The sequence below is a fragment of the Pipistrellus hanaki genome (assembly GCF_964339955.1).
Source record: "Pipistrellus hanaki genome assembly, chromosome: 9".
Classification (NCBI taxonomy): domain Eukaryota; kingdom Metazoa; phylum Chordata; class Mammalia; order Chiroptera; family Vespertilionidae; genus Pipistrellus; species Pipistrellus hanaki.
Window position 1 is genome coordinate 72,594,551 of NC_140511.1, and position 24,359 is coordinate 72,618,909.

Consider the following 24,359-nt stretch of genomic DNA (forward strand, 5'->3'; position numbering starts at 1 on the left):
CACAGGCAGCCACCTGGACCAAAACAGAGAAGACCTTAGCCGAAACCGGTTTGGCTCAGTGGATAGAGTGACGGCCTGCAGACTGAAAGGTTCCGGGTTCGATTCCGGTCAAGGGCATGTACCTTGGTTACGGGCACATCCCTAGTAGGGGGTGTGCAAGAGGCAGCTGATCGGTGATTCTCTCTCATCGATGTTTCTAACTCTCTCCCTCTCTCTTCCTCTCTGTAAAAAAGTCAATAAAATATTTATTTATTTATTTTTAAATATATTTTATTGATTTTGTACAGAGAGGAAGGGAGAGAGATAGAGAGCTAGAAACATCGGTGAGAGAGAGTCATCGATCAGCTGCCTCTTGCACACCCCCTACTGGGGATATGCCCGCAACCAAGGTACATGCCCTTGACTGGAATCGAATCTGGGACCCTTTGGTCCCCAAGCCGACGCTCTATCCATTGAGCCAAACCGGTCTCAGCAAGTCAATAAAATATTTAAATAATAATTCTAAAAAAGAGAGAGAGAGAGAGAGAGAGAGAGAGAGAGAGAGAGAGAGAGAGAGAGAGAGAGAGAGAGAGAGAGAGAGAGAGAGAGAGAGAGAGAGAGAGAGAGAGAGAGAGAGAGAGAAGACCTTACTGACGCCCTCCCAAACTAGGGTCCAGGCCCTACTCTTCTATGAAGGCATCTATGTCCCCACCCATCAGGCCTGAATATGGACAGTGGCAGCTCTGGGAGCTTCCTGCAGCCTATTTCCTGTGCTTTTAAGAACGCAGGAGGCTCAGGTTCAAATCCCAGCTCCGCTAACGAACTAGCTATGCAACTCTGGGCAAGTCAATCCACCCCTCTGCGCCTCGGTTTCCCCATCTGTAAGACAAAGGATATAGGACCCGTCCCATATGCAGGTGGTGAGCTTTAAAAGAGTGGCCATATCTCATATCTAAAGCATGGCTCCTACAGAACGCTGCACAGATGTCTGCGATTATCATTCATTCCCTCCGGGAACATCACCTCGCTGTCTACTCTGCTGCCAGGCGCTCCACCCAGGCTCTCCCAGACGCTCTGTCTTCTCATTCCCCCCAGCCCAGCCCCAGCTGTGAGTCTCAGAGGCTCCCTCAGAGGGCTGGAAACATCAGAGGTGGATTTCCCTTTTTTGGGGCTCAGCAGCCAACTGAGCTGAAGGAGATGTTTCAACTCCGACCCGGTAATCATCGAGCACAGTTCTTGGAACCTCCTCTTTCCTTGAAAACCTCTGGGTTTCCTTCCTGACACCCCCACTCCCCGCACACACAGAAGCAGGGTGGTTGGAGAGAGGAGGAAAAAGTGAGTTTCCTGCCTCGGGCCAGCTGCAGATAACTCATCTCTGATTTCCGGGAACCTCATCTCTGAGCAATTTTATTTCTATTCTGCAAAGAAACAATATTCTGTGAGGGAGAAGGAAGGGGTGGGAGGGCAGGGAGAGGGGGGTGGCAAGACGGTTCCCACCGGACTCCTACCTGCTCATCCTTCTGATTTCAACTGGGGCGTCACTTTCTCCTAAATCGAATTTTGCGCCTGTCCTCCACACTGCCCCAGCCCTCTGCTTTCGGCCATCACCCCGCTTAGAGCACCGTAAAATAACAGCCTGCTCCATCCCCCTCTCACTCTGCGGTAGGCTCTCCAAGGACAAGAGCCGCACACTTCAAGGGCTACCCCAGAACTAGCCGCATACCTGGCAGACACCCCTCAGATACCCACTGAGGCCATGACTCAGAGAATCGATGACCCCTCCCTCTCTACACCCCCCCCCTCCAGCCAGTCCAAAAAGGAAAGAAAGCACTTTGAAGAACCTATTTGCACAGGCACTTATAGGAAACCAGACAGAGAACCGCAGCTTGCTCACAGGTCTCCAGAGCTGCGTGGTCACCTACAGTCAGTAGAAGAGCTGGCTGAAGAGACTGCTTTGGCAGAGCTCGGCCGCGCTTCTTCCTGGAAGAGCCCGTGAAACCCACAGCTCTAACCCTGATGGTCCTCACCGCCAAATGCAGCCACTGCAGGCTGGAGGCGGAGAGGGCCATGAAACACCCCAACCATGTCCCACAGAGAACTTAAGCCCAGAAGACATGCAGGGTCCGCCCAGGCCAAAGCAGACGGAAATTCAGGTCAGGGAGAGGATAGGTTGTGATGACTAGACTGTATCTGTTCTTTTTCTTTTAAATATATTTTATTTATTTCAGAGAGGAAGGGAGAGGGAAAAAGCGAGGAGAGAGGGAAAGAGAGGGGGGAAAGGGGAGAGGGGGAGAGAGAGAGAGAGAGAGAGAGAGAGAGAGAGAGAGAGAGAGAGACATCAATGATGAGAGAGAATCATTGATCAGCTGCCTCCTGTACGCTCCCTACCAGGGATTGAGCCCACAACCCGGGCATGTGCCAGAATCAAACCCGGGACCCCTCAGTCTGCAGGCCAATGCTCTATCCACTGAACCAAACCAGCCAGGGTGACTGTATCTATTCTGAAAGGTCACTTTTTCCTTGCCTTGAGGGATATAACATGAGTGCATCCTGTTCCTAAGGCAGTTTCAATAGAAAATATTCAGAGTATGTCCTTCCTACCAACAGAGCACGTGCCCTGACTTTTATCTGGGGGAAATTTGCCACTTTATTGAGGGGGGCCATTCCCGATGAATTTGTTCTTGCAGGGTCTCCACACCCTTCTCTTGAGCTCATAACGTGATGTAGAACATGACCATCCCTGGTCCCAAGTTCTTCCTCATAGGGCAGGGAGTTCATTTCTGATGATGTATCTTAGAAAAAAAGGACCAATTGTGTTTAACAACTGCCCCATGATGCAAAACTTCACATTGGCTAATACAGTTGTATTTTGTAGGTTTGCAATTGTTTGTATGGCAAATAATACAATCATTAATGCACAATCTATTCTACTATGGGAATAGATTCTATTTTGTATAATCACAACTACTTTTGCTCCGCCCTATATTTAAAGGAATGCAGATTTCCCAGGGGGTATGCACACTCCACAGTTAGAAAGATGGTCCGGTCAGGCCGGCTGGGGTGACCCGGGGAAGCTGGTGGATGGAGGCTTTGACACTGAGCTTGTACATCCAACAAGATTTACTGCTGTCTGGCCCGAGTAGAATGGAGAACTGAGGGGGTCATTTCCTCTGTGGAAAGGAGACACAGCTGGCTCTCCTGGCAGGAACCGAGCCTCACACAGATGTCAAATCCAGCACGGCCTTGGAGGAGCCTCTAGTTCAGGATCCCTCTAGTTCCAAGTGGCTCCCCTCATCCAGACCGCTAGAGAAATCTTCCCACTTCCAAAACAGTGAGAAATGTCTATTGTCTAAGCCACCCAATCCATGGCATTTGTGATAGCAGCCTGAGCAAACTAATACAGGCATCTAAGTCAGACAGGACCTTAGACAAGGTATTTGGTTTTACCCACAATTCTGTGGATAAATGACTGATGCCAGTGGTTGCCACAGGGCAGTGAAGGGGGTAATTGTGTTGATGGATGTGAAAGATGCCTGGCTTTTTCAGGCTCCCTTCTTCCCCCTCAAGTGGCCTTGGGGCTAGACTCTGGGATGCGACACACCCTGTCAGCGATGCCTGTCCCATGACCTTATAAACAGGTAGCCCATTGGTCAAATTCAGCCCACAGATGTGTTTTGTTTGAGGAAATGTGGATTCTTTATCAACATGTAAAAAGCCAGAACATTTCACATAAAAATCCCCATTTCCTGTTCTTCTTGAGAAATAAGATGATAAGTCTCCGGACCTGTGTTCTGCCGGGGTAATCCACTTTGCAGGGGGTGAGCTCACCCATGTCCAAGACCAGCTTGGCACACCGGGAGGCTTCTGAGTTAGCAGCCCCGAGCTGGTGCAATCTGGCCAGGCCTCTACTTTTCCTGGCTGCCCACAAACAAAGGTCTCAGATACAATTTCAGGATCGGTCTCCCGAGGTGAGGAACAATCAGCTCATTCCTGAGTCACCGTCTTTATTTACTCTCTGATTGTGAGCTGCGGAACCCCCAGGAGAGGCCAGGGCCTGAGTTCTGAGAGTCACACTGAGCTGCTCCCACACCTTGGGCTTGGCTGACCCAGCTTTGCCTCCGTCCTGGGGCCTGGGTTTCCTCCTCTGCGGGAGGAGGCCCTGGGCTAGATGCTTATCTGTGGACTCTCTCCATATTTGTGTAATTATTATGTGAAATTCAAGCTCCTGGGTAGAAATGTAACACAAGCCTGTTTACTTCTGAGCTGGGAAGGTTTTCATGGAAGCAGGGCTCTTCAAACACCTTGTTGACCCTTAACACAGATCTTGACTTACATGTCAACAGGTCCTGAATAATGGCCGTGTTTGTTGTTCTGCCCACTCCAGGGCGGGATTTTCTGCCTTGGTGTCTAGTACTTAACCCAGCAGAGAGGAATGGACACCAGGACGTGAAGAGATCTGATATGGAACCTCCTGTCCCCAGGAGACCCCTGTGCTCAGGGCCCTGCCCATGTCGCTGCCCGCACTTCCCACCGCCACCCAACCTCCGGTGCTCCACACACAGGGCTCTCCACCCAGGTCCTTGCTCACTGCCACCACGGGACCTTTGCACCTGCAGTTCCCACCGCCTGGAGCCCTCTTCACCTGGTTAATTCCCACTGATGCCTCAGCTCACAGCACCAGCATCCCAGCACCATTCCTGGCCTCCTTGGCAGGATTGGGTTAAGGCAGTGGTCGGCAAACTCATTAGTCAACAGAGCCAAATATCAACAGGACAGCGATTGAAATTTCTTTTGAGAGCCAAATTTTTTAAACTTAAACTTCTTCTAACGCCAATTCTTCATAATAAATTTGCCCAGGCCGTGAAAGAGCCACACTTAAGGGGCCAAAGAGCCACATGTGGCTCGAGAGCTGCAGTTTGCCAACAGGGTTAAGGGGACATATGCTTTCCTCGCTCTGCTGTGTGGTACCAGCTGTCAAAGTTGCACTTCTACATTTTACAAGCGTGACTGGCTGACTAATGATTATCTCCCTGACTGAATATAAATTCCAGGAGAGCAAAGTCCATGTCTGTCTTGGCTCATTGTTGTCTCTCTAGTCTCTGGCCAATAGGGAGGCACTCAAGTATTGGATGAGTGTACGAATGAGTAGATGAATGAATGAATGAATGAAAGAAAGAAAGCTAACACTACTCTATTGGGACTCAAGTATTTGATGAATGTATGAATGGGTAGATGAATGAATGAATGAAAGAAAGAAAGCTAACACTACTCTATTGGGACTCAAGATTTAGATGAATGTATGAATGGGTAGATGAATGAATGAATGAATGAATGAAAGCTGACACTACTCTATTGGGACTCAAGTATTTGATGAATGTATGATGGGTAGATGAATAAATGAATGAATGAAAAAATGAATGAAAGCTGGCATTACTCCACTGGAAAGATTCTGGAAGACAATAAATTCCACAAGGACCATGTCTTATTGAGGTTTGTATCCCTAAAACCTACCAGGAATGACAGTAACTGATAACGATGTTAAGAACTAGAGGGACTCACACACCCCAGACTTGGGTGGTGACGAGCCAGTGGCATCAGCCCCCAGGAGGAAGATGGTGACAGGTGTTCACGCTGGCTCCTTTTGTGGAGGGTACTGTACCCAGTAAAAAGGACTCCCTTGCAATTAAGGGACCCAGTCCTGCCTGAAGGGCTTCGGGAAAACTGGACTTGTATGGCACTTTGGCCTTTATTTCTTTTTGAATGAAGAAGCAATGCCTACAGGTGCCCTAGGCATAGAGGCCCCACGATTCCGATGGCAGAGTTGAAGGGCAAGTGCAGCTGGCCGGACTGGCCACCCTAGACAATGAGACAACTAAATCCCTTCCTTGCTAAAGTCCAATTTGTCAGATTTTTGTTCCTTACAGCAGCGTGTATTCTTTTTTTTTTTCTTTTTTTTAATATATTTTATCGATTTTTTTACAGAGAGGAAGAGAGAGGGATAGAGAGTTAGAAACATCGATGAGAGAGAATCATCCATCAGCTGCCTCTTGCACACTCCCTACTGGGGATGTGCCCTCAATCAAGGTACGTGCCTTTGACAAGAATCAAACCAGGGACCCTTCAGTCCGCAGGCTGACTGACTCTATCCACTGAGCCAAACCAGTTTCAGCCAGCAGCGTGTATTCTGATATGCCACCACATAATAGCAGTTATGAAGTGAGTTCACACATGGGGAGAACAATAAAGAATAAATGTCGCCTGTCAACAACAAATAACAACAAAAAAGAGCCACAAGGACCAAGCCCTTAGTGTGTTCCAACCCTGTTTTTCTAATGGATCATTTGTGTAACAACTCACTCGAATCTACACAAGAATCCTATGGAAGTAGACACACGTTCTGTCCATGTTTCACATAACAGGAAACTGAGGCACAAAAAAAGTCGGTAAAAAAAAAATGCAGTAAAATCCTCAGTGGCGAGGTGGTTACAACTGCTTGGCATCTTGCCTCACATGGTGCCGAAAGGTGAAGCAGGGATGGTCATTGTTTACCATCCATCAGCCCTCTAACCCCCCCCCCCCACACACACACACATACTACATCCATGAACACAAATGGATGGACCCGCTCTAGAGTAGAAATCTAGACCAATAAGGGTCTCAGAACTTAACAGCCATAAGAGGCACACACAAAGCCCACAGCAGCAGCAATAAGAATCCAGCAGCAAAACTATGCAGGCCAGACAGGAGTGGCAAGAAATATTCAAAGTGATGAACAGCAAGAACCTACAATCAAGATTACTCTACCCAGCAAAGCTATCATTCAGAATTGAAGGGCAGACAAAAAAGTTTCACAGATCAGAAAAAGCTAAAGGAGTACATCACCACCAAACCAGTATTATATGAAATGCTAAAAGGTGTTCTTTAAAAAGAGGAAAAAGAAGAAAAAAGTAAAGATAAAAATTATGAACAACAAATACATATCTATTAACAAGTGAATCTAAAAGTCAAGTGAATTAAAAATCTGAGGAGCAGAATAAACTGGTGACTATAATAGAATCAGGAGCATAGAATGGGAGGGGATTGATAATTCTCAGGGGGAAAAGGGTGTCTGTGTGGGGGGTACGGGAAGAGACTGGACAAAAATCATAAAGCTATGGATGAGGACAGCAGGGCGGGGGTGGTGTAGGAGGTAAGGGCAGAGGGCGGAGTGGGGACCAGGTGGAGGGGAGCTATGGGAGGAGGGGGGGAAAAGGAGAAACAATTGTAATAATCTGAACAATAAAGATTTATTAAAAAACAAACAAACAAACAAACAAACAAAAAACACCACATACACACCAAAGAATCCATCAGAAAACAAAGCTTAAGGCAAGGCCCCCCAGTGGGGTAGCGCCTTCTGCCCTCTGGCCTGGCCTTCATGTACCTGATGTTTTCATTCAGTGCATAGAGCTCGTTGCTCTGCAGGCCTCCACCTTTGAAGACGTTGATCACGGCGGTCTGCACGCTGCAGGGACATAGAAGCAAGTCCTGATTAGAGGATCTGCCTCCCCACAGCCACGTCAGCAAACAGCTCAGAGCTGAAGGGGGCTGGAAGGCAAAAAAAAAAAAAAAACCAAAGAACACACACAAAAACAACAACAAAAAAAACCACCACAAAACCACAAACAAACAAAAATGCAGCATAACCATGGCCACGTTTGCATCCCTGATCCCATTCCTTTCCTTCCAGGGTTCTTGGAGAGGAAGGAAGACTGAAGTCAAGAGGACCCCCTAAGGCAGCCCTCTCCCCCCACTTTCTCCAGACCGGCAGCCTTCCTCCCCCCTACCTGGCAGCCCTGCTCATAAGGGCAGGGGCGGCCTGCCCTGCTGAGCCTGGAGGAACCGGATGGTGCTTTCTGCAAGCAGCGGGGACCTAGACCTGACACCCCTTTTCCCAGGAGGCCCTGTCCTCAGGGGGCAGCCTGGGGCCCGTGGGAAAGGACAATTCCTTGTCTTATATTTATTTTCTAACAGCACTTTTCTTGGAAGAATCTCACAGGGGCCAGCCTCACAGCCCCTCCTCACCCAAGTTAATCCCTTAAAGTAAGGTGACCAGACGTCCCGATCTTTAACCATTTGTTCCGTGTCCCGCTGTGTTTTAAAAAAAAAGTCCCGATATTTGGTTCAAGATCAGGACTGTCCCGCCCAAAGCGGGACGTCTGGTCACCTTACCTTAAAGGGCCACCGTCAAGTCTCCACTCCACCTTCTCTGGGACCCCGATATTTCTACAAGGAGCTGATTGCAAGGGTCCCGGGCCTTTTTTAAAGAACAAGGACCCAGTGAACCTCAAAACATTTCAGAGCCCTCCCCCTCCCCATCATGAGAGCTGCGTTCCCTGAGAAAGTCCATAACCAGCCAAACTTCTGACCCCAAGGCAGCCAGGGATACTCCCAGGAAACGCCGCCTTTCGTTTATCGCGAGAGTGAGTGCAGAGATTTGGAAAAATAGCGGCCACAGGAGCGCAAGACAGGATACGGATGCTCTGCTCTGCTTGTGTAAAAGGTTGGCGAGACACCTTACAAAGAAGCCCAGTGTTGCCTAAACTGGTTTGGCTCAGTGGATAGAGCGTCGGTCTGCAGACCGAAAGGTCCCTGGTTTGATTCGGGTCAAGGGCATGTACCTTGGTTGCGGGCACATCCCCAGTAGGGGGTGTGCAAGAGGCAGCTGATCGATGACTCTCTCTCATCAGTGTTTCTAACTCTCTATCCCTCTCTCTATAAAAAAAAAAAAAAAAAAAATCAAATCAATAAAATATACTTAAATAAATAAATAAATAAAAACAAAAAAGCCCCCTGTCTCCTCTCCCAGCACCTGCGGCTCACTCATCACGTGATGGTCTCTGAGCTTTTCACATACACATCTTACCTCCCCAAATGGGTAGAAGGTGACTTGAGATTACGTATATGGTCCCACCCCTGGGTCCTCTGAGCGGGAATGTGACAAATGAGCATCCACAGCCACTGTCAGTCCCCACCCCACGGTCCAGGGCTAGGTAAGCGGCTCTGCAGGCCTGGAGGCCCCAGGGATCCACGCCGCCTCTGCTGAAACAAGGACAGCTGGGACACAGCCCCTGTAGGAAGGCATCCTCTCTTCCTCCATGGCCCTGTAACGATGACCTTCTGACGCAAAGATCTGGGAAGCAGCAGAAGCTAAGCCTGGCCCCAGCGGCCCCACCCCACCTCTGGCCGCCTCCCCTACCTGTTCCAGGCCGAGTTGGAGCTCAGCTGCAGGGCCTGGCGAGCGGCCTGGAAGCGGGGCAGGTCGCTGAGCACCGGGGAGCTCAGGAAGCGCGGCCTGGGCCTGCGGAAGGAGCCCATCCTGTGGACCTCCGCGGGCAGGCTGGGAGCGAGGCCGCGGGTCATAAGTCCAGGTGCGGGGACAGCTTCTCCTCTGGACCAGAAGGTTCCGGCTGCCTGCGGAAAGGGCTTCTCCCAGGGCGGCTGCCTTCACGCTCCCGGGTTTTCTTAAAACCACAAATTGAGCCGACACCTGCAAAGAGAGGGCAGCGTTTATTGAAAACTCCTGGGCATGTTTTGGAGGCAGTCAGCTGGGACTTTTGAGCCAAATGATCCCCAAAACAACTCCAGGACCATCCCTCCCCACTCCGGGGCCCCCCCCATAACATCTCTACCCAGGGTGCCATCCAAAAGTTTTAACAGGTCTTGGTTTAAACAATGTGGCCACCCCACTGTAGGAAGGCAGTGCCAAGGGGCCAGTTGGAGACCAGCCTGACAGAAAAGTGATTTCTAGCTCAGCTGGTGTGGCTCAGTGGTTGAGTGTCGACCTATGAACCAGGTGGTCACAGCTGATTCTTGGTCAGGGCACATGCCTGGGTTGCAGGCTCAATCCCCAGTGGGTTATGTGCAGGAGGCAGCCAATCAATGATTCTCTCTCATCTTCAATGTTTCTATCTCTCCCTCTCCCTTTCTCTGTCTGAAATATATATACAAAAGGCTAAGTGACAGTCCGACCCTCCAACCTCCAGTACATATGACACACTCTGACCACTAGGGGGCAAATGCTCAACACAGGAGCTGCTGAGCTGCAATGACTTGGCAGTGGCGGTTCTCAGGTGGAACCAGAGAGGAGGGAGCCCGTTTTCTCATGGCGGCATGCAATTCCACCTTCAGTCATGGATTATGTTGTTGCTGGAACACTGTCAGCCCCAAATCTGGTTTACTGCACACTTGCATCTGTGTGCCACACCCTGTACAACAGCAACTTTGCAAAGTGCCCTGTCACACTCCGGGACCCCTCAGGGGATGTCGGAAGCCCGGTCCCTGCAGGGCAGGCTGAGGGACCCCACCTGCAGGAGGGACCCCACTCACTCAGCAGTCACCCTTTGAGCTGTGGCACCACCCCAGGTGCGGCTGGCCAGGGAGGAACCACGATAAGTTGGCTCCAGGGCATGTCAGGTCATCTTGCCCAGTTCTGTCCTGCTGGCCACCACCTGGGTCCGCCTGCATTAGTTCCTGCCCCTCCACCCCATTCTCGGAAATGTATCAATGAATGCTGGGGGAGTCATCCTGTATGCCTGTTCTCCATAACCCCACAAGTGCCCCCGGAATTTGGAGAGATCTATACCAATCAATGAATGAGGCAAAGAAGCCCAAAAACCACAGACACCCCTTCGGAGCCTAACACTGGCTGGCTTGGGGAGTTAACATGCTCAGTATTAAAAGAGGTTTATTTCCCGGCCCTTCTTTACATGGGCCTGCTAAATGCAATTCCCCTGTGTCATTACAGGACATTAACTCCCTTTACGAGAATCTTAAACTTGGGGTGATGGAACCGCCTCCCGCTCGGTGGCAGCTGGATGGGGAAGTAGAGAGGTAAGTTGGATGGATTCCTCCACGTGTTCACCTCCGGGCTGCCTGACACCAGGGGGTCACAGGGCTGGCTCCTGTCCACCCCCCTTCCCCCACTTCTCAGCTGGTGTCCCCCAGGCCTCCCACACCAAGCCAACAAGGCCCATGAGCAGCCCCCTCCACACAGATGACCCTTTTCCATAATTTTCAGCCAAAAGGGACGATGCCTGAGGCTCCCACAGCCTACACACCACACACACACACACACACACACACACACACACACATACACACACACACAGGCACACACACACAGAGGAACTCAGGAGAAGCTGCATCTGACTCATGCTGCGCCTGCAGAACCAGCCGCCCCCAGGTCCTGGCAGGCAGAGGGCACCCAAAGCTGTCTTTCTTCCTGCCGCCACCCCAAGATGGCCTGAAGGGAAGAGCTGATGCACCACACACCCACCCATTGTGGTGCTGGCCCGCCGGCACTGGCTTGTCTTAGGCCCAACGGTGACAGGTCAGAAAGCAGCAGCTAGTTGGGGCCTCGGAGTGCTGCCCACCCAGGCCCCCACTGACAGGGAATCAGAGAAACCTGTCAAGGCCACCAACGCAAGCCCCCTGACTCCTAATCTCCAGTCCCACCTAGGCCATTCTGTAAACTCCTTGAAGGCAGGCATGGGGACTTCGACTCTGAAGCACGCTGCTGCTTAAGGCAAGGAGGAAGGAAAGGAGAGCGACGGGGGGGCCTCAGCCACCTGCCCGACAGGACGACCGACAAGCACTGTCACAGCAGCTAAACTTCACCTTCACCAAACCCCGCTGGGAGATCAGAGACATGAAGCAAGCGGCCAGAAGTCACACAGTTTATGAGTGGAAGATCACGGACCGGTGCCTAGATTTGCCTAATGCTACAGCCCACTCCCACCTAGTCATGCCACCAAGCTCAGCCAGGACATCGGCATCGCGCCTACCAGGTTAGTCAGGAACACTCAAGTCTCGAGATTTCCTATCAAAATAGGAATCTCGCGCCCCTGAGATAGAGAAACAGGCCTAAGGGACCCTCTGACCACTCCTGATGGAGGCAAGAGGAGCAGATGAAAGGAGAAAGCAGGGACGGCCTAAGTCTGACACCCACTCCTCACTAGCTGTGTGGCCTGGGGCAAGTTACTTGACCTCTCTGAGCCTCTGTCTCCTCCGGCATGAAATGAGCATACTTACAGTGGTTGTATTCAAATAAAACATATTTGTAAAGCACCTAGAACTGTGCTTGGCAAACAGCCGGCGCAGCATCACTGCTTGTTCCATAAATAAAATAAACGGCTATTTCTAAATCTCCAAGCAAGGTCATTAGTGGGACTCTGGCAATACTGCCTCCTGCTCACGGCGACCTCAGCAAGACCTCGAACATATCCGGGAGCAGGCAAGGTCGCTGGCCCCAGGAGTGGTCACAGGGCTGTATTGGGACCTCCCCACCTCAGGCCTATGATAACTCACGTGTTATTGACTGACCCTTCCTCCAGTCTCTCATGTTCCTCAGTTCCAGAGTTTTTCTTTTAGTGGTGTTTTTTGTTTGTTTGTTTGTTTTTTAAATATATTTTTATTGATTTCAGAGAGGAAGGGAGAGGGAGAGAAAGAAATAGAAACATCAATGATGAGAGAGAATCACTGATTGGCTGCCTCCCTCATGCCTCCTACTGGGGATCAACCTGCAAACCTGCAACCCGGGCATGTGCCCTGACCACCAGGAATCGAACTGTGACCTTCTGGTTCATAGGTAGACGCTCTACCCCTGAGCCACGCAGGCCAGGCAGTTTCGGAGTTTTTCCACACATCATCATACTTCTAAAGTTTACTCTGATCCTGTAAAGCAGGTAGGGGAGCAGAATTCTATCAAATTAGGAAACTGAGGCTCAAACTGGCTGAGGGACGTGGCCAAGCTGGGAAGCGCTGGGTCCCGGAGCCAGACTCGGGTGCAAGTCCACCAGCCTCAGGCCTGGCCTGCTACGTGTGCCCCGCCAGGCAGGCCTCCTTCTCCCCCTGTGTATTTTTAAATATTTTCATGAGGAGACATACTTTAAAACAGGGGTCTTCACACTACGGCCCTCGGGCCACATGCGGCCCGCAGAGGAGTCTGATCCTGCCCGCCAGGTTTTTTGGGCAGTGAGCGCAGCCGAGGTGTTACAGTAGGAATTAGTAGTTCATATAGTCCAGCCCTCCAGCTCTCTGAGGGACCGTGATCTGTCCCCCACTTTAAAAAGTTTGAGGACCCCTACTTTAAAAGGAGGTTATACATTCACAAGCACATACACCTCAAATAATGATGATAAGCTACCACCAACTTAAGAAATAGAATGCTTTCTTAGAAATAGAATGTGCTTCTATTTTTCTGATAACGGCAAACGTGCGGACATGTTATAACAAATGAAAACAGTCACAGAAGGCTACCACATACAGAATGAAAGGTCTCCCTCTGGCCATGTCATCATGTAGGTAGCTCTGGCCAGAACTTCCTGAGACGACAGAGATGTTCTCTGTCTGTGTGAATAGCCCCATGGTCGGCAAACTGCAGCTCACAAACCACAGGCAGCTCTTTGGCCCCTTGAGTGTGGCTCTCGCACAAAATACCACGGCCTGGGAGAGTCTATGTTGAAGAAGTGGCGTTAGAATAAGTTTAAGTTTAAAACATGTGGCTCTCCAAAGAAATTTCAATCGTTGTACTTACTGTTGATAGTTGGCTCTGTTGACTAATGAGTTTGCCAACCACTGGTCTAACCCGATAGCCACGAGCCATATGTGGCTGCTGAGCTCTTGAAATATGGTTTCACGGTTGAGGGACTGAATTTTAATTTACTTTTTAATAGCCATACTCAAGTGCACATATAATATTTCAATAAAAATGGGTAATTTGTTCTTAATAATACATCATGGACGTCTTCCCATATCACTTGCTATTCATTTACCTACTTCATTATTTTTAACTGGACGCCCAGTGCATGAAATTCATGCACTCAGGGGGGTCCCTCAGCCCAGCCTGTGCCCTCTCGCAGTCCAGGAGCCCTCCAGGATGTCCAACTGATGGACATCCTTATTGCTGGGAGAGGCTCTTGCCAACCATGAGCCCGGCTTGTGGCTGAGCGGCACCCGCCCACCCCCACCCCTCGTGGGAATGCACTGAGAATATCTGCCCCCTGGTGGTCAATGCACATCATAGTGACTGGTTGCTCTGCAGTTTGCCGACCACGGCCCTAGCAGGTTTGGCTCAGTGGACAGAGCATCGGCCTGTGGACTGAAAGGTCCAAGGTTCGATTCCAGTCAAGGGCACATGGCCGGGTTGTGGGCTCTACCCCCCGGTCAATGGTTTTTTTTATCACTGATGTTTCTATCCATCTTTCCCCCTCCCTTTCTCTCTGAAATTAATAAAATATATTGGGAAAAATTAAAAATAAAGAAACTACGGTCTTTTGATAGGTGTTCTCGTTTGAAGGACTAAGGCGGTTAACTTTTAGGAAAATGTGCTTCTAAAATGATTTCAAGGTTAAGTTTTTGGTGCCTAAAGGGTTTGCTTCCATTACCTGGAAAGCTGGGGTCCTGGGCTCGTGACGCTGAGGCTGTCACGGGGTGACAGGGCCTGATGGCTGCCCTCGCCCTCCAGGCTCACTGCGCAGGGGTGTCCTGAGACCCTCGGCGCTCAGGACCCAGGATGTGTTTCCTGGAGAAAAAGACGGTGCGGTCTTGCTTTCTCGCCCCAGCTGCCCGGTCCAGGGCACAGGGAGTGGGCACAGCCAGCAGGCGGGGCCAGCGGGCAGAAGGAGGTGGTACTCTTCGTGGAAAATGCAAATGAATTCCACTAAGGCACCGACCCTTGACTCTGAAAAGGGAAGTGGAATCATGGCACCACTTAAAATAAAGAAGTGGGAGGCTTGCCATGACAGAGGCTTCCAGGAAAAAGCCACTCTGCGCGTAAGTAACAAAGAGGTCAGAGACAGCAGCACAGGCTGATGAGGCTGCCTGAAAGGGAGGGAAAGACAGTTCCCAGGGAAACCGCACAGCCAGTCTGGCTCACTGGCGCCCCTCGGGAGATCGCAGTCCGGAGGCCCAGCCTGGGGCTCCTCCCCGTCCCGGGACAGGGGCAGGGAGACCAGCTTCCTTCAATGGCACTGGGGCTCAGACACTGTCATTGACCACCCATCCACTCTAACTGCGTCCAGAATTACCTTTATAAGGAGTATGAAAGCAACAGGACCCTTGAATGAGGCCGACTGTGGGGGCAGGCACTAGACATGGATCATTTCAGTGTTTTTAAAATGAATGTAGAGCCGAAACCAGTTTGGCTCAGTGGATAGAGTGTCGGCCTGCAGACTGAAGGGTCCGGGGTTCGATTCCGGACAAGGTCATGTACCTTGGTTGCGGGCACATCCCCAGTGGGGGTTGTGCAAGAGGCAGCTGATGGATGATTCTCTCTCATTGATGTTTCTAACTCTCTATCTCTTTCTCTTTCTCTCTGTAAAAAAGTCAATAAAATATATTTTTAAATAAAAATAAATAAAATGAATGTAGAGATTCAAAGACTGCTCAGCATTAAAAAGAAACTATGATGACTGTCCTTTTCATATAAGGTATTGTGATCATGTTTAGACCAATTTCCTATCAGCCTTAGCACTATTATTGTACATACTTTTTAATAATAAAATATTCTCATGCATTTAAAAAAAATGAATGTAGAGGGTCGAGACCAACCATCTTGAATGAAATAGGTTAGAACAGAAAACATCAGAGCGCATCGATCACATGTGGGAGAGACATATGGTTTACATGGGTGCTCATGGGAACGCACAGGAAATGTATCACATACCTCATACTGCATGTAGCAGTCAAAATGTGTGAGAGCCCCTGTGTCTGATCTTCACAACCTCCAGGATACGATGACCATCCCCACGTTACAGAGAAGGAAATGGAAGTGCCACGTGATTAACTTGCCTAAGGTCATATGGCTTGTGGCAGGAGGTGCTGGGGCAAGAACCCAACAGTCCAGCCAAAACCAGTTTGGCCCAGTGGATAGAGCGTCGATCTTCGGACTGAAGGGTTCCGGGTTCGATTCCGGTCAAGGGCATGTACATTGGTTGCGGGCACATCCCCGGTGGGGGGTGTGCACGAGGCAGCTGGTCGATGTTTCTCTCTCATTGATGTTTCTAGCTCTCTATCCCTCTCCCTTCCTCTCTGCAAAAAATCAATAAAATATATATATTTTTAAAAAGAACCCAACAGTCCAGAGCCCACTACACTCACATCACCCTGCAGCTTCAATGCTTTCCAAGGTTCCACAGAGCTCTCAGAATACTAGTAAATCCCCCAACCCCATCCTCACACCCCTACCTCCCACAACGGCATGCCAGCTCTTTGGCCTTCCTTCATTTCCTCCAACACCACCTGCTCTTCCCTACCCCAGGACCTTTGCACATGCTGTGCCCTCTGTGCGAGATACTTTTCCCCACTTCTACAGGTTCAAACCCACACGTTAACACCTGTTCAGAGGCCCTCCTTCACCTCTACCCCTGACCACCCCACAGACCACCCTCCTCGCCTCCTTTATCGTCCTGTCACAGTCTACCACAATAAAGGACTGTGGATCTGTTTCTTATTGCTTTCGTTCAGTCCATGAGGGCGGGGACTATGTCTATCGTGTTCTCAGATGCATCCCCAGGGCTTCCTGCAGTGCTGAGATTCACAGATATTTGATGAATGAGCAAAGGAACCAGCCATGTGAGATGAGCTATGGCTGGGAGGGACACAGGAACTGAAAGGAAGCATCACCTGAGAACACCAACCCCTAACACTAGGGCTTTCCCGATGCAAATATCCTGGTCTTGAAATGAGATCATTCCACGTTTAAATCCAGTCTCCACAATGTATGAGCTGCATGACCTGGGCAAATGACTCAAACTCTCTGAATCTGTTTCCTCATGTGTCAAATGAGTGTGACGCTGCTCTCAATGTTGTCAAGATTAAATAAGATGGCTTAGATCCGTGGTCGGCAAACTACGTCTTGAGAGCCACATGCGGCTCTTTGGACCCTTGAGTGTGGCTCTTCCACAAAATATCTGTGCGATTGAAACATAAAGTGTAATTGAAACTTCGTGGCCCATGCGCAGAAGTTGGGTTTTGGCTCTCAAAAGAAATGCCAATCATTGTACTGTGGATATTTGGCTCTGTCTACCAATGAGTTTGCTGACCACCCACTGGTTGACAAACTCGTTAGTCGACAGAGCCAAACGTCAACAGTACAACGACTGAAATTTCTTTTGAGAGCCAAATTTTTTAAACTTAAACTTCTTCTAACGCCACTTCTTCAACATAGACTCACCCAGACCGTGGTATTTTGTGGAAGAGCCACACTTTAAGGGTCCAAAGAGCTGCATGTGGCTCGCAATCTGCGGTTTGCCGACCACTGGCTTAGATCACAGCCTGGCCCATGGTAGGCCCCCCACCCCCCCAAAAAAAAATACAAAAAAAAACACTGTAGCTACCACTAACATTTTTACAAAACACTGTGTTCTTCCCTAAACCCTCACAGACTCCAAAAGGTGACATGGGGCCAGGGTATGGGGCAACGGGCCTCTCGCACACTGCTAGGACCGCAGCAGGGGCATCTGCTGGGGAGGGAAACTTGATAAGACCGACCCAAATGACAAAGGCTACCGTCTCTGACCCAGCAATTCTGCTTCCAGGAATTTTACACCCAGCGGGTCAAGTGGCCTAACACAACGAGGGATTTCACTGCAGCCTTCTTTATGTCGGCAAAGGGTGGGAGAGAACCTAAAAGCCAGAGGACTGGCCGTGGGACCTAGCGTGTCCCGAGGGCTGGAACCCCATGCAGCTCCAAGAAGGGTAAAAACTATGCATGGATGGGGTGCTCTCCAGGGGACACACCAAATGCAAGGATGCTAAAAAGCTAAATGCAGAATCATGGCTGTACATACCACCCTGCCATTGACGTAAAAGGAAGGAGAGAAGAGCTTTTACATAGTTCATTAAATGTGAGTAAGATGTTCCGAAACCAGTTTGGCTCAGTGGATAGAGCGTCGGCCTGTGGACTGAAAGGTCCCAGGTTCGATTCTGGTCAAGGGCATGTACCTTGGTTGCGGGCACATCCCCAGTAGCGGGTGTGCAAGAGGCAGCTGATCGATGTTTCTCTCTCATCAATGTTTCTAATTCTCTATCCATCTCCCCTTCTCTGTAAAAAAAATCAATAAAATATATTTTAAAAAATAAAATAAAAATAAATGTGAATAAGATGTATTTGAAAGGACCAACCAGAAACTGTTAACATTGGTTTCCCTCGGGGGAGGGAGCTGGGTGGCAGGAACACCGCAGGGAAGACTTGTCTCTATAAACCTTCCTGTCCCTTTGGGTCTTGAAATGTGAAAATGTATGACTTATCCAAATACATAAGGGAGGATAGCCGGGTGCCCCCTGGCCCGCCCCCTAAAAAGGAAAGACAGAAAGACAATTTAGCCGAAACCAGTTTGGCTCAGTGGATAGAGCATCAGCCTGCGGACTGGAAGGTCCAGGGTTTGATTCCGGTCAAGAGCATGTACCTTGGTTGCAGGCACATCCCCAGTAGGGGGTGTGCAGGAGGCAGCTGATCGATGATTCTCTCTCAACGATGTTTCTAATTCTCTATCCTTCTCTGTGAAAAATCAATAAAATATATTATTTTTTAAAAATGACAACCACCAGTACAGCATAGCCATCTGGTGTGAATGAAAAATATATATAAAAGAAAGACAGCTGATAGGATTTGTTCAAAGCCCCTCAGCTCACGGAGGGAGTCAGGCTTCCAACTCGGCTTCTGATCTGGTCCCAGGCTCAGCGCTCTGTCCATCCCAGTCCGTCCACTCAACACCCTCACCTCCCGCCACGGCTGCCAGCTCCCTGGCCTGCCTTCGTGTCCTCCAACGCCACCCGCTTACAGGGAGGCAGCCACGACTCGGTCCAATCTGGATTTTGCCATCTCAGGCTAGAAGCCCAGTGTTTGCCAGATCTGAATTTTTCAAGAAAAGCCACAAATCCAGGTTTTTAGAAATGCAACATCGCCCGATGTTTGTGTAAGTGTTGGCGATGAATTCGCCAAGCCAACCAGCACTTTGGGGGCCTGACCTACAGGTGTGTGACCTTTACCTGACCCCATCCCAGCCATGGCCACCAGCCTCCTCACACCTTTTACCCAAGGCCTACACTGCCATGGTGGGCCTTGGGCCAGTCCCTCCCCTTCCTTGGGGCTTCTGACGTATCAATTATGAGTTCAGCCTAATTGATGGCCACAATGATCTGAAGAGAGCAAGTGGCATGGCCCAAACCCAGCATCTTCAGCCCAGGCTTCCACTCCCACCTGCCCCATCACCTCCTTGGCCAGCCTCTCAACTGACCAGCTCCTGGTCTCATCTCACTCTGACCCCACCACCGAGTCCTCAGTTCCCCTTGTGTGGAACCCACCGATCCATGGTTCCAACGGGGCCCGCCAGCTGCTCCCGGGCCGTGGCTGAGAGAAGCACACGGCGACCAGAACCCGCCGAGCCAACCTGAGAAACGAGGTCTGACCTCCACCCCTCGCCCCACCCACTGGATGGACACCAACTCGGAAGAAGGTTTTCAAGACCAGTGAGACCATTTTGCAAATCAACTGCCTATCATAGACTCACATTTACTGCTGATAAGACTATAGCATCTATCGTCACAGGCTGGCCATGATGGTCGGAGGGCACCAAGACTCTTGGCATCTGTCATCTCCGTTCCTTTCCACCCCACACCCGTGAGGTGGGCCTTAGTATTTCCATTTCGCAGATGAAGAAACTGAAGCACGAGAATGACGTTGCCCAAGGTCAGAAGACTGGTTAGAGGGACCCGGAGTCAGATGCTATCTGACTCCAGGGCCTGAGCTCCTGACCCCTCCGTTAAGCAACACCGTCTGCCAGGGCAGAGACGAGAGCTCAATGCCACCCGCGGCAGCTTCCCCTCCTGAAGGTCACCGACAGCTTCTTACCTTGTCCAGGCAGCAAGCGCTCTCTGCGCCTTACAGGAAGGAGGCTGTGTTTCTTCACAGTAGGAAGCAGGCTGAAGTCACCGTGTTTGTTTACCTACTTGTTCACGGTCTGACCAGCCCCGAGAGCATGCAAGTTCCTCAAAGTCGCAGACCTTGCCCGTCTCTTCAGTCACTGCTGTGGGCACAGCGCTGGCCACAGGGAAGGTGCCCAGGAAGTCCTCTTGAGTGACAGAATGAAACGTGGGCTTTCAAGCCACCAGGGAGAACGGTCTTCCCATTTCCAAGGGACCAGAAACGTTCCCTTCACAGTGGACTGAACTCGGGTCCACCTAAGCATTATTATTTTAAAATCATTGTATTGATTTCAGAGAGGACTGGAGAGGGAGAGAGAGATACAAGCATCCAGGATGAGAGAGAATCATCGATCGGCTGCCTCCTGCACGCCCCGCACTAGGGATCGAGCCCACAACCCAGGCATGTACCCTGACTAGAAATCAAACCGTGACCTCCTGGTTCATAGGTCGACACTCCACTGCTGAGCCACGCCAGCCACCTAAGCACTATTGATCGTGGACCCTGGGTCTGTCTGCTGGCTAGTGGGGCCTACAAACTTGGCAGAGGAGACACACCTTCTGCACAGCGCAGCCTGTTTGCTTTGCTCGAGGACCGACTTCCCAACTCTTAGGAGACAAAGGCCGGCCAAGGGACAGACTTCTACAAAGGAGAAAACCGAAGGTCACGTTTGGATTATGGAAAAGGCTCCCCAGGAAAAATGAGACAACTTTCTCAGCAGTCCCTGGAAACCGAGTGCAGACAGAAGAGCCTGGAAGTCCGAGCGTGTGAGGCAGTAAACACTGCGCACACAGGATGCAGCCTCGAGTGTCTATCTAACAGCATCCGCTCACCGTCCACAGGACTCAGGGCACTGACCGCTTAGACCTGCCATCTAGCAAGGATGATTGCATCACGCCATCACCACTGCCCTGGCCTGCAAACCGCTGTGTAATCACCAGAAAACCCCATCCCCACCCTCACCCCCAGCTTTGATACCAGTCAAGCAAAACCGTGGGGAAGCACCACACATGTTATTTACTCATCTCTAAGCCTCACGTGTAAGCGCCGCGTTTCTCGGAGGGCAGATGGTTAAGGCGTGGCCCGTGCACGCCGTCCAGGGTGATTCTGTGGGGCCTCCCGCAGACGATCCACCAAAAAGTCTAGACATCCGCCAGCGGGAGCTTAACTGGCCATTATGGGAGCAATTACACTTCTGACACGTAACACGCATAAAACCTCAGCGGGGGGACAGAGCTGTCCAACGCTACCGTCTGGCAGCCGACAGGAGTTTTCACGACGGGGAAATGCGCTCTAGAAGGAACACGTGCTACTTATTAAGACTCAGTTGCACTCTCTCTCCACTGCCCGGGCAGAGGAAATGCCTTTTCCGAAGACAAGGAGATGAAGGGGAAGGAACCTTTCTCCCGGGTCATGCAGTCAGGCCTGAGCGTCTTGAGCATCAGGGGGTCAAAAAGCCGAAGCGTAACCATTATGGCTTGTCTCAGTTTCGGTTCCTACAAGGGTATTTCTTGGGTCACATGATCTCACACATCTAGAGGAAATAATGAACAACATAAACCAATGATCAAAAACAGACCCAGAGAAAGAGAAGCAGCGATCAGACTCTCAAACCTCAGAAGGGAGGTGGGGGAGGGTGGGGGTAAGGGGAAGAGATCAACCAAAGGACTTGTGCGCATGCATATAAGCTTAACCAGTGGCCATGGACAACAGGGGGGTGGGGGGCATATTTGGGGAAGGGTTTGGGATGGGAATGGGGGGATGAGGACAATTATGTGATACCATAATCAATAAAAAAATAAAATAAAATAAAATAAAAAAAGCCGAAGGGGCTCTCAGAGCCATCGTCTCCCGGAGGTCACGAGTTCAACTCCCGGTGTATTCCACACCAGACAGCGGAAGGCCCACGGGGTGCCAGGATCTGAGGACAGGGATTCATTTGGGGCAAAGGGGAAGGGAGTCCGGGCTCCGGGCCCCAGGGGCTCAGGGGCTGGCAGGAAACACTCCAAAGCCATGTCGTACATGCAGCTGGACACTACGGGCCTTGATTGAAGGCAGTTGAAACAAGACGGAGGCAGAAAGGTGAAATCCCCTTCTCGAGTTACAAGGCAACACTAAGGGAAGGTCAGCCGGAAAGTTTGAGGTCCCCGTTGCCTCGGCCTGTTCTGCGGGGGATTGCGGCCCATGGGGACCCGAAAGAACTCTGGAGTGGTTTGAGAGCTTCGGGGAAGCCTCAAAGGAACTGATTGTTCTATCGATCAACAATATTTTTTTTTACTTTCTTAACATATTTTATTGATTTTTTATAGAGAGGAAGGGAGAGGGATAGAGAGTTAGAAACATCGATGAGAGAGAATCATCGATCAGCTGCCTCTTGCACACCCTCTACTGGGGATGTGCCTGCAACCAAGGTACATGCCCTTGACCTGAATCGAACCTGGGACCTTTCAGTCCACAGGCTGACGCTCTATCCACTGAGCCAAACCGGTTTCAGCTGATCAATAATAATTTTAACTACCTCAGGACAACACAAAGGATTCCCGTGTTTGCCTACTAATTCTGACTCCAGATGTTTACAATGGAAGTGGCCCCGGCAGCCAGCCACCTGCAAGCCGCAGCAGAAATCTCCAAAATGAGGGCGGAGCCGACGTGGCCTCCCCCAGAGACCACGGGGGAGCGGTCCCAAAGCCGTGCTCAGAACAAACCAGCAAGTGTAAGAGGCTTTCCTCGGGGGCGGGGATGGGGGGGGGAGGTCATGAGGAGGTTGGGGCAGGGAGGCAGGCAGCTTAGGTCAGAGTAATGCAGACACACATCACAGCCCTTGCTGGGTTTTTGCCCCAGTCCTTGGAAAAAAAAAGACAAAAAACAAATTTGCATGGGTATTGCCCCAGGTTCAGCTTCAGCTGACGCCTCGTCTAGTTCCTGGATGGCTGGGGGAGCCCAAGTGGTCCCTTAAGCCTTGTATTTGCTTGAAATCTAACCGCGGACACAGATGCCTTCAACAAAACTCGGAATCTGGCCTTGGCTGGTGCACCTCATCGGCTGGACGTAGTCAGTCCCATGCACTCAAAGGTTGCGGGATTCCAAGTCAGGACACGTGCCCAAGTTGCAGGTTCGATCCCTGGTAGGGGACATGAATGAGGCAGCTGATGGATGTTACTATGCTCTTACAGCGATGTTTCTCTCTTTCTCTCCCTCTTCCCTTCCTCTCTCTCTAGAAATCAGTAAACTATTAAAAAGAAGAAGAAGAAGAAGAAGAAGAAGAAGAAGAAGAAGAAGAAGAAGAAGAAGAAAGAAAGAAAGAAAGAAAGAAAGAAAGAAAGAAAGAAAGAAAGAAAGAAAGAAAGAAAGAAAGAAAGAAAGAAAAGAAAAACAGAACCCAACCTGAGTCAAAAAGAATCAACCAACTGGAGAAAGTTCTGGAACCAGTGAGGAAAGAAGCAAAAAAAAAAACTGGAGGTGTTGCCCAGAGTTGGCTCAGTGGATAGAGCGTCAGCATGTGAACTGAAGGGTCCCGGGTTCGATTCGGGTCAAGGCATATGACCAGGTTGTGGGCTCCATCCCCAGGGTGGCTTGTGCAGGAGGCAGCTGACCAATGGTTCTCTCTCATCATTGATGTTCCTATCTCTCTCTTCCTCTCCCTTCCTCTCTGAAACCAATAAAAATATTAAAAAAAGAAAAGAAACTGGAGGTATTGCTGGTGTTAGGCAAGCCCCTAACATGAAACAGAACACTGGAGGGTGCCTGTCAGGAATCTACACCTCAAAACTGAGGAGAGGGAAAGAGATAAAAGCCTGGAGAGGAACACGTGCTTTTATGTAACCTATGATTATACGCACAATAAATTGTTCCGATAATTACGCTAGGTAGTTTGGGCAGGAACGGGTAGATGTTGGCCAGGTTTTTCCCCAGGCCAAGTTCAAAAGAGAGTGCTGTCCCGGGAGCTCACCTGGTTAGATCGTTGTCCAGATTCAAAGGTTGAGGGTTTGTTCCCCAGTCGGGGCACATACAAGTATCAACCAGTGAACACATAAATAAGGAAAACAACAAATACATTTTTTTTTTTTTTTTTTTTTTAAAGAGAGTCTTGGCTAGTGTGGCTCAGTTGGTTGAACATCATCTCATGCACCAAGAGGTTGCCAATTACAGGTTAGGGCACATGTCCCAGTTTCAGGCTTAATCCCCAGTAGGGGGCACATGCGAGGCATAGTTTCTCTCTATCTCTCCTTTCCTCTCTTTATGAAAATCAATAAAAACCCATTTTTAGAAAAAGGGAGAGTGATCTTTCAGGGAGTTTCATAGCTCCCCACACCCTTCAAGGCACAGTTGACCCATGAGCACACGAGGGCCAGGAGAACAGGGTCCTGCCAGCGAGGCATTCATTCCCTCAGAGTCATACCCTTAAGGTTTGCAC

General features: G+C 50.1%; 1 protein-coding gene across 4 annotated transcripts in view; it reads right to left on the reverse strand.

The window, feature by feature from the left end:
* PRR5L (proline rich 5 like) overlaps nucleotides 1-24,359 on the reverse strand; it is a 121,456-nt gene that overhangs the window by 33,217 nt on the left and 63,880 nt on the right. For 2 of the 4 annotated variants that reach the window (XM_084894466.1, XM_084894464.1), the window contains 2 exons: nucleotides 9,218-9,508; nucleotides 7,403-7,483 (listed from right to left, as the gene is read on the reverse strand). In XM_084894466.1, the coding sequence (XP_084750592.1) occupies nucleotides 7,403-7,483; nucleotides 9,218-9,381 (245 nt within the window). In that variant the 5' untranslated portion in view covers nucleotides 9,382-9,508. Of the gene's footprint in view, nucleotides 1-7,402; nucleotides 7,484-9,217; nucleotides 9,509-14,405; nucleotides 14,543-19,532; nucleotides 19,552-24,359 lie in introns of those variants that run through there. The other 2 variants (XM_084894463.1, XM_084894465.1) reach the window with 2 other exon arrangements.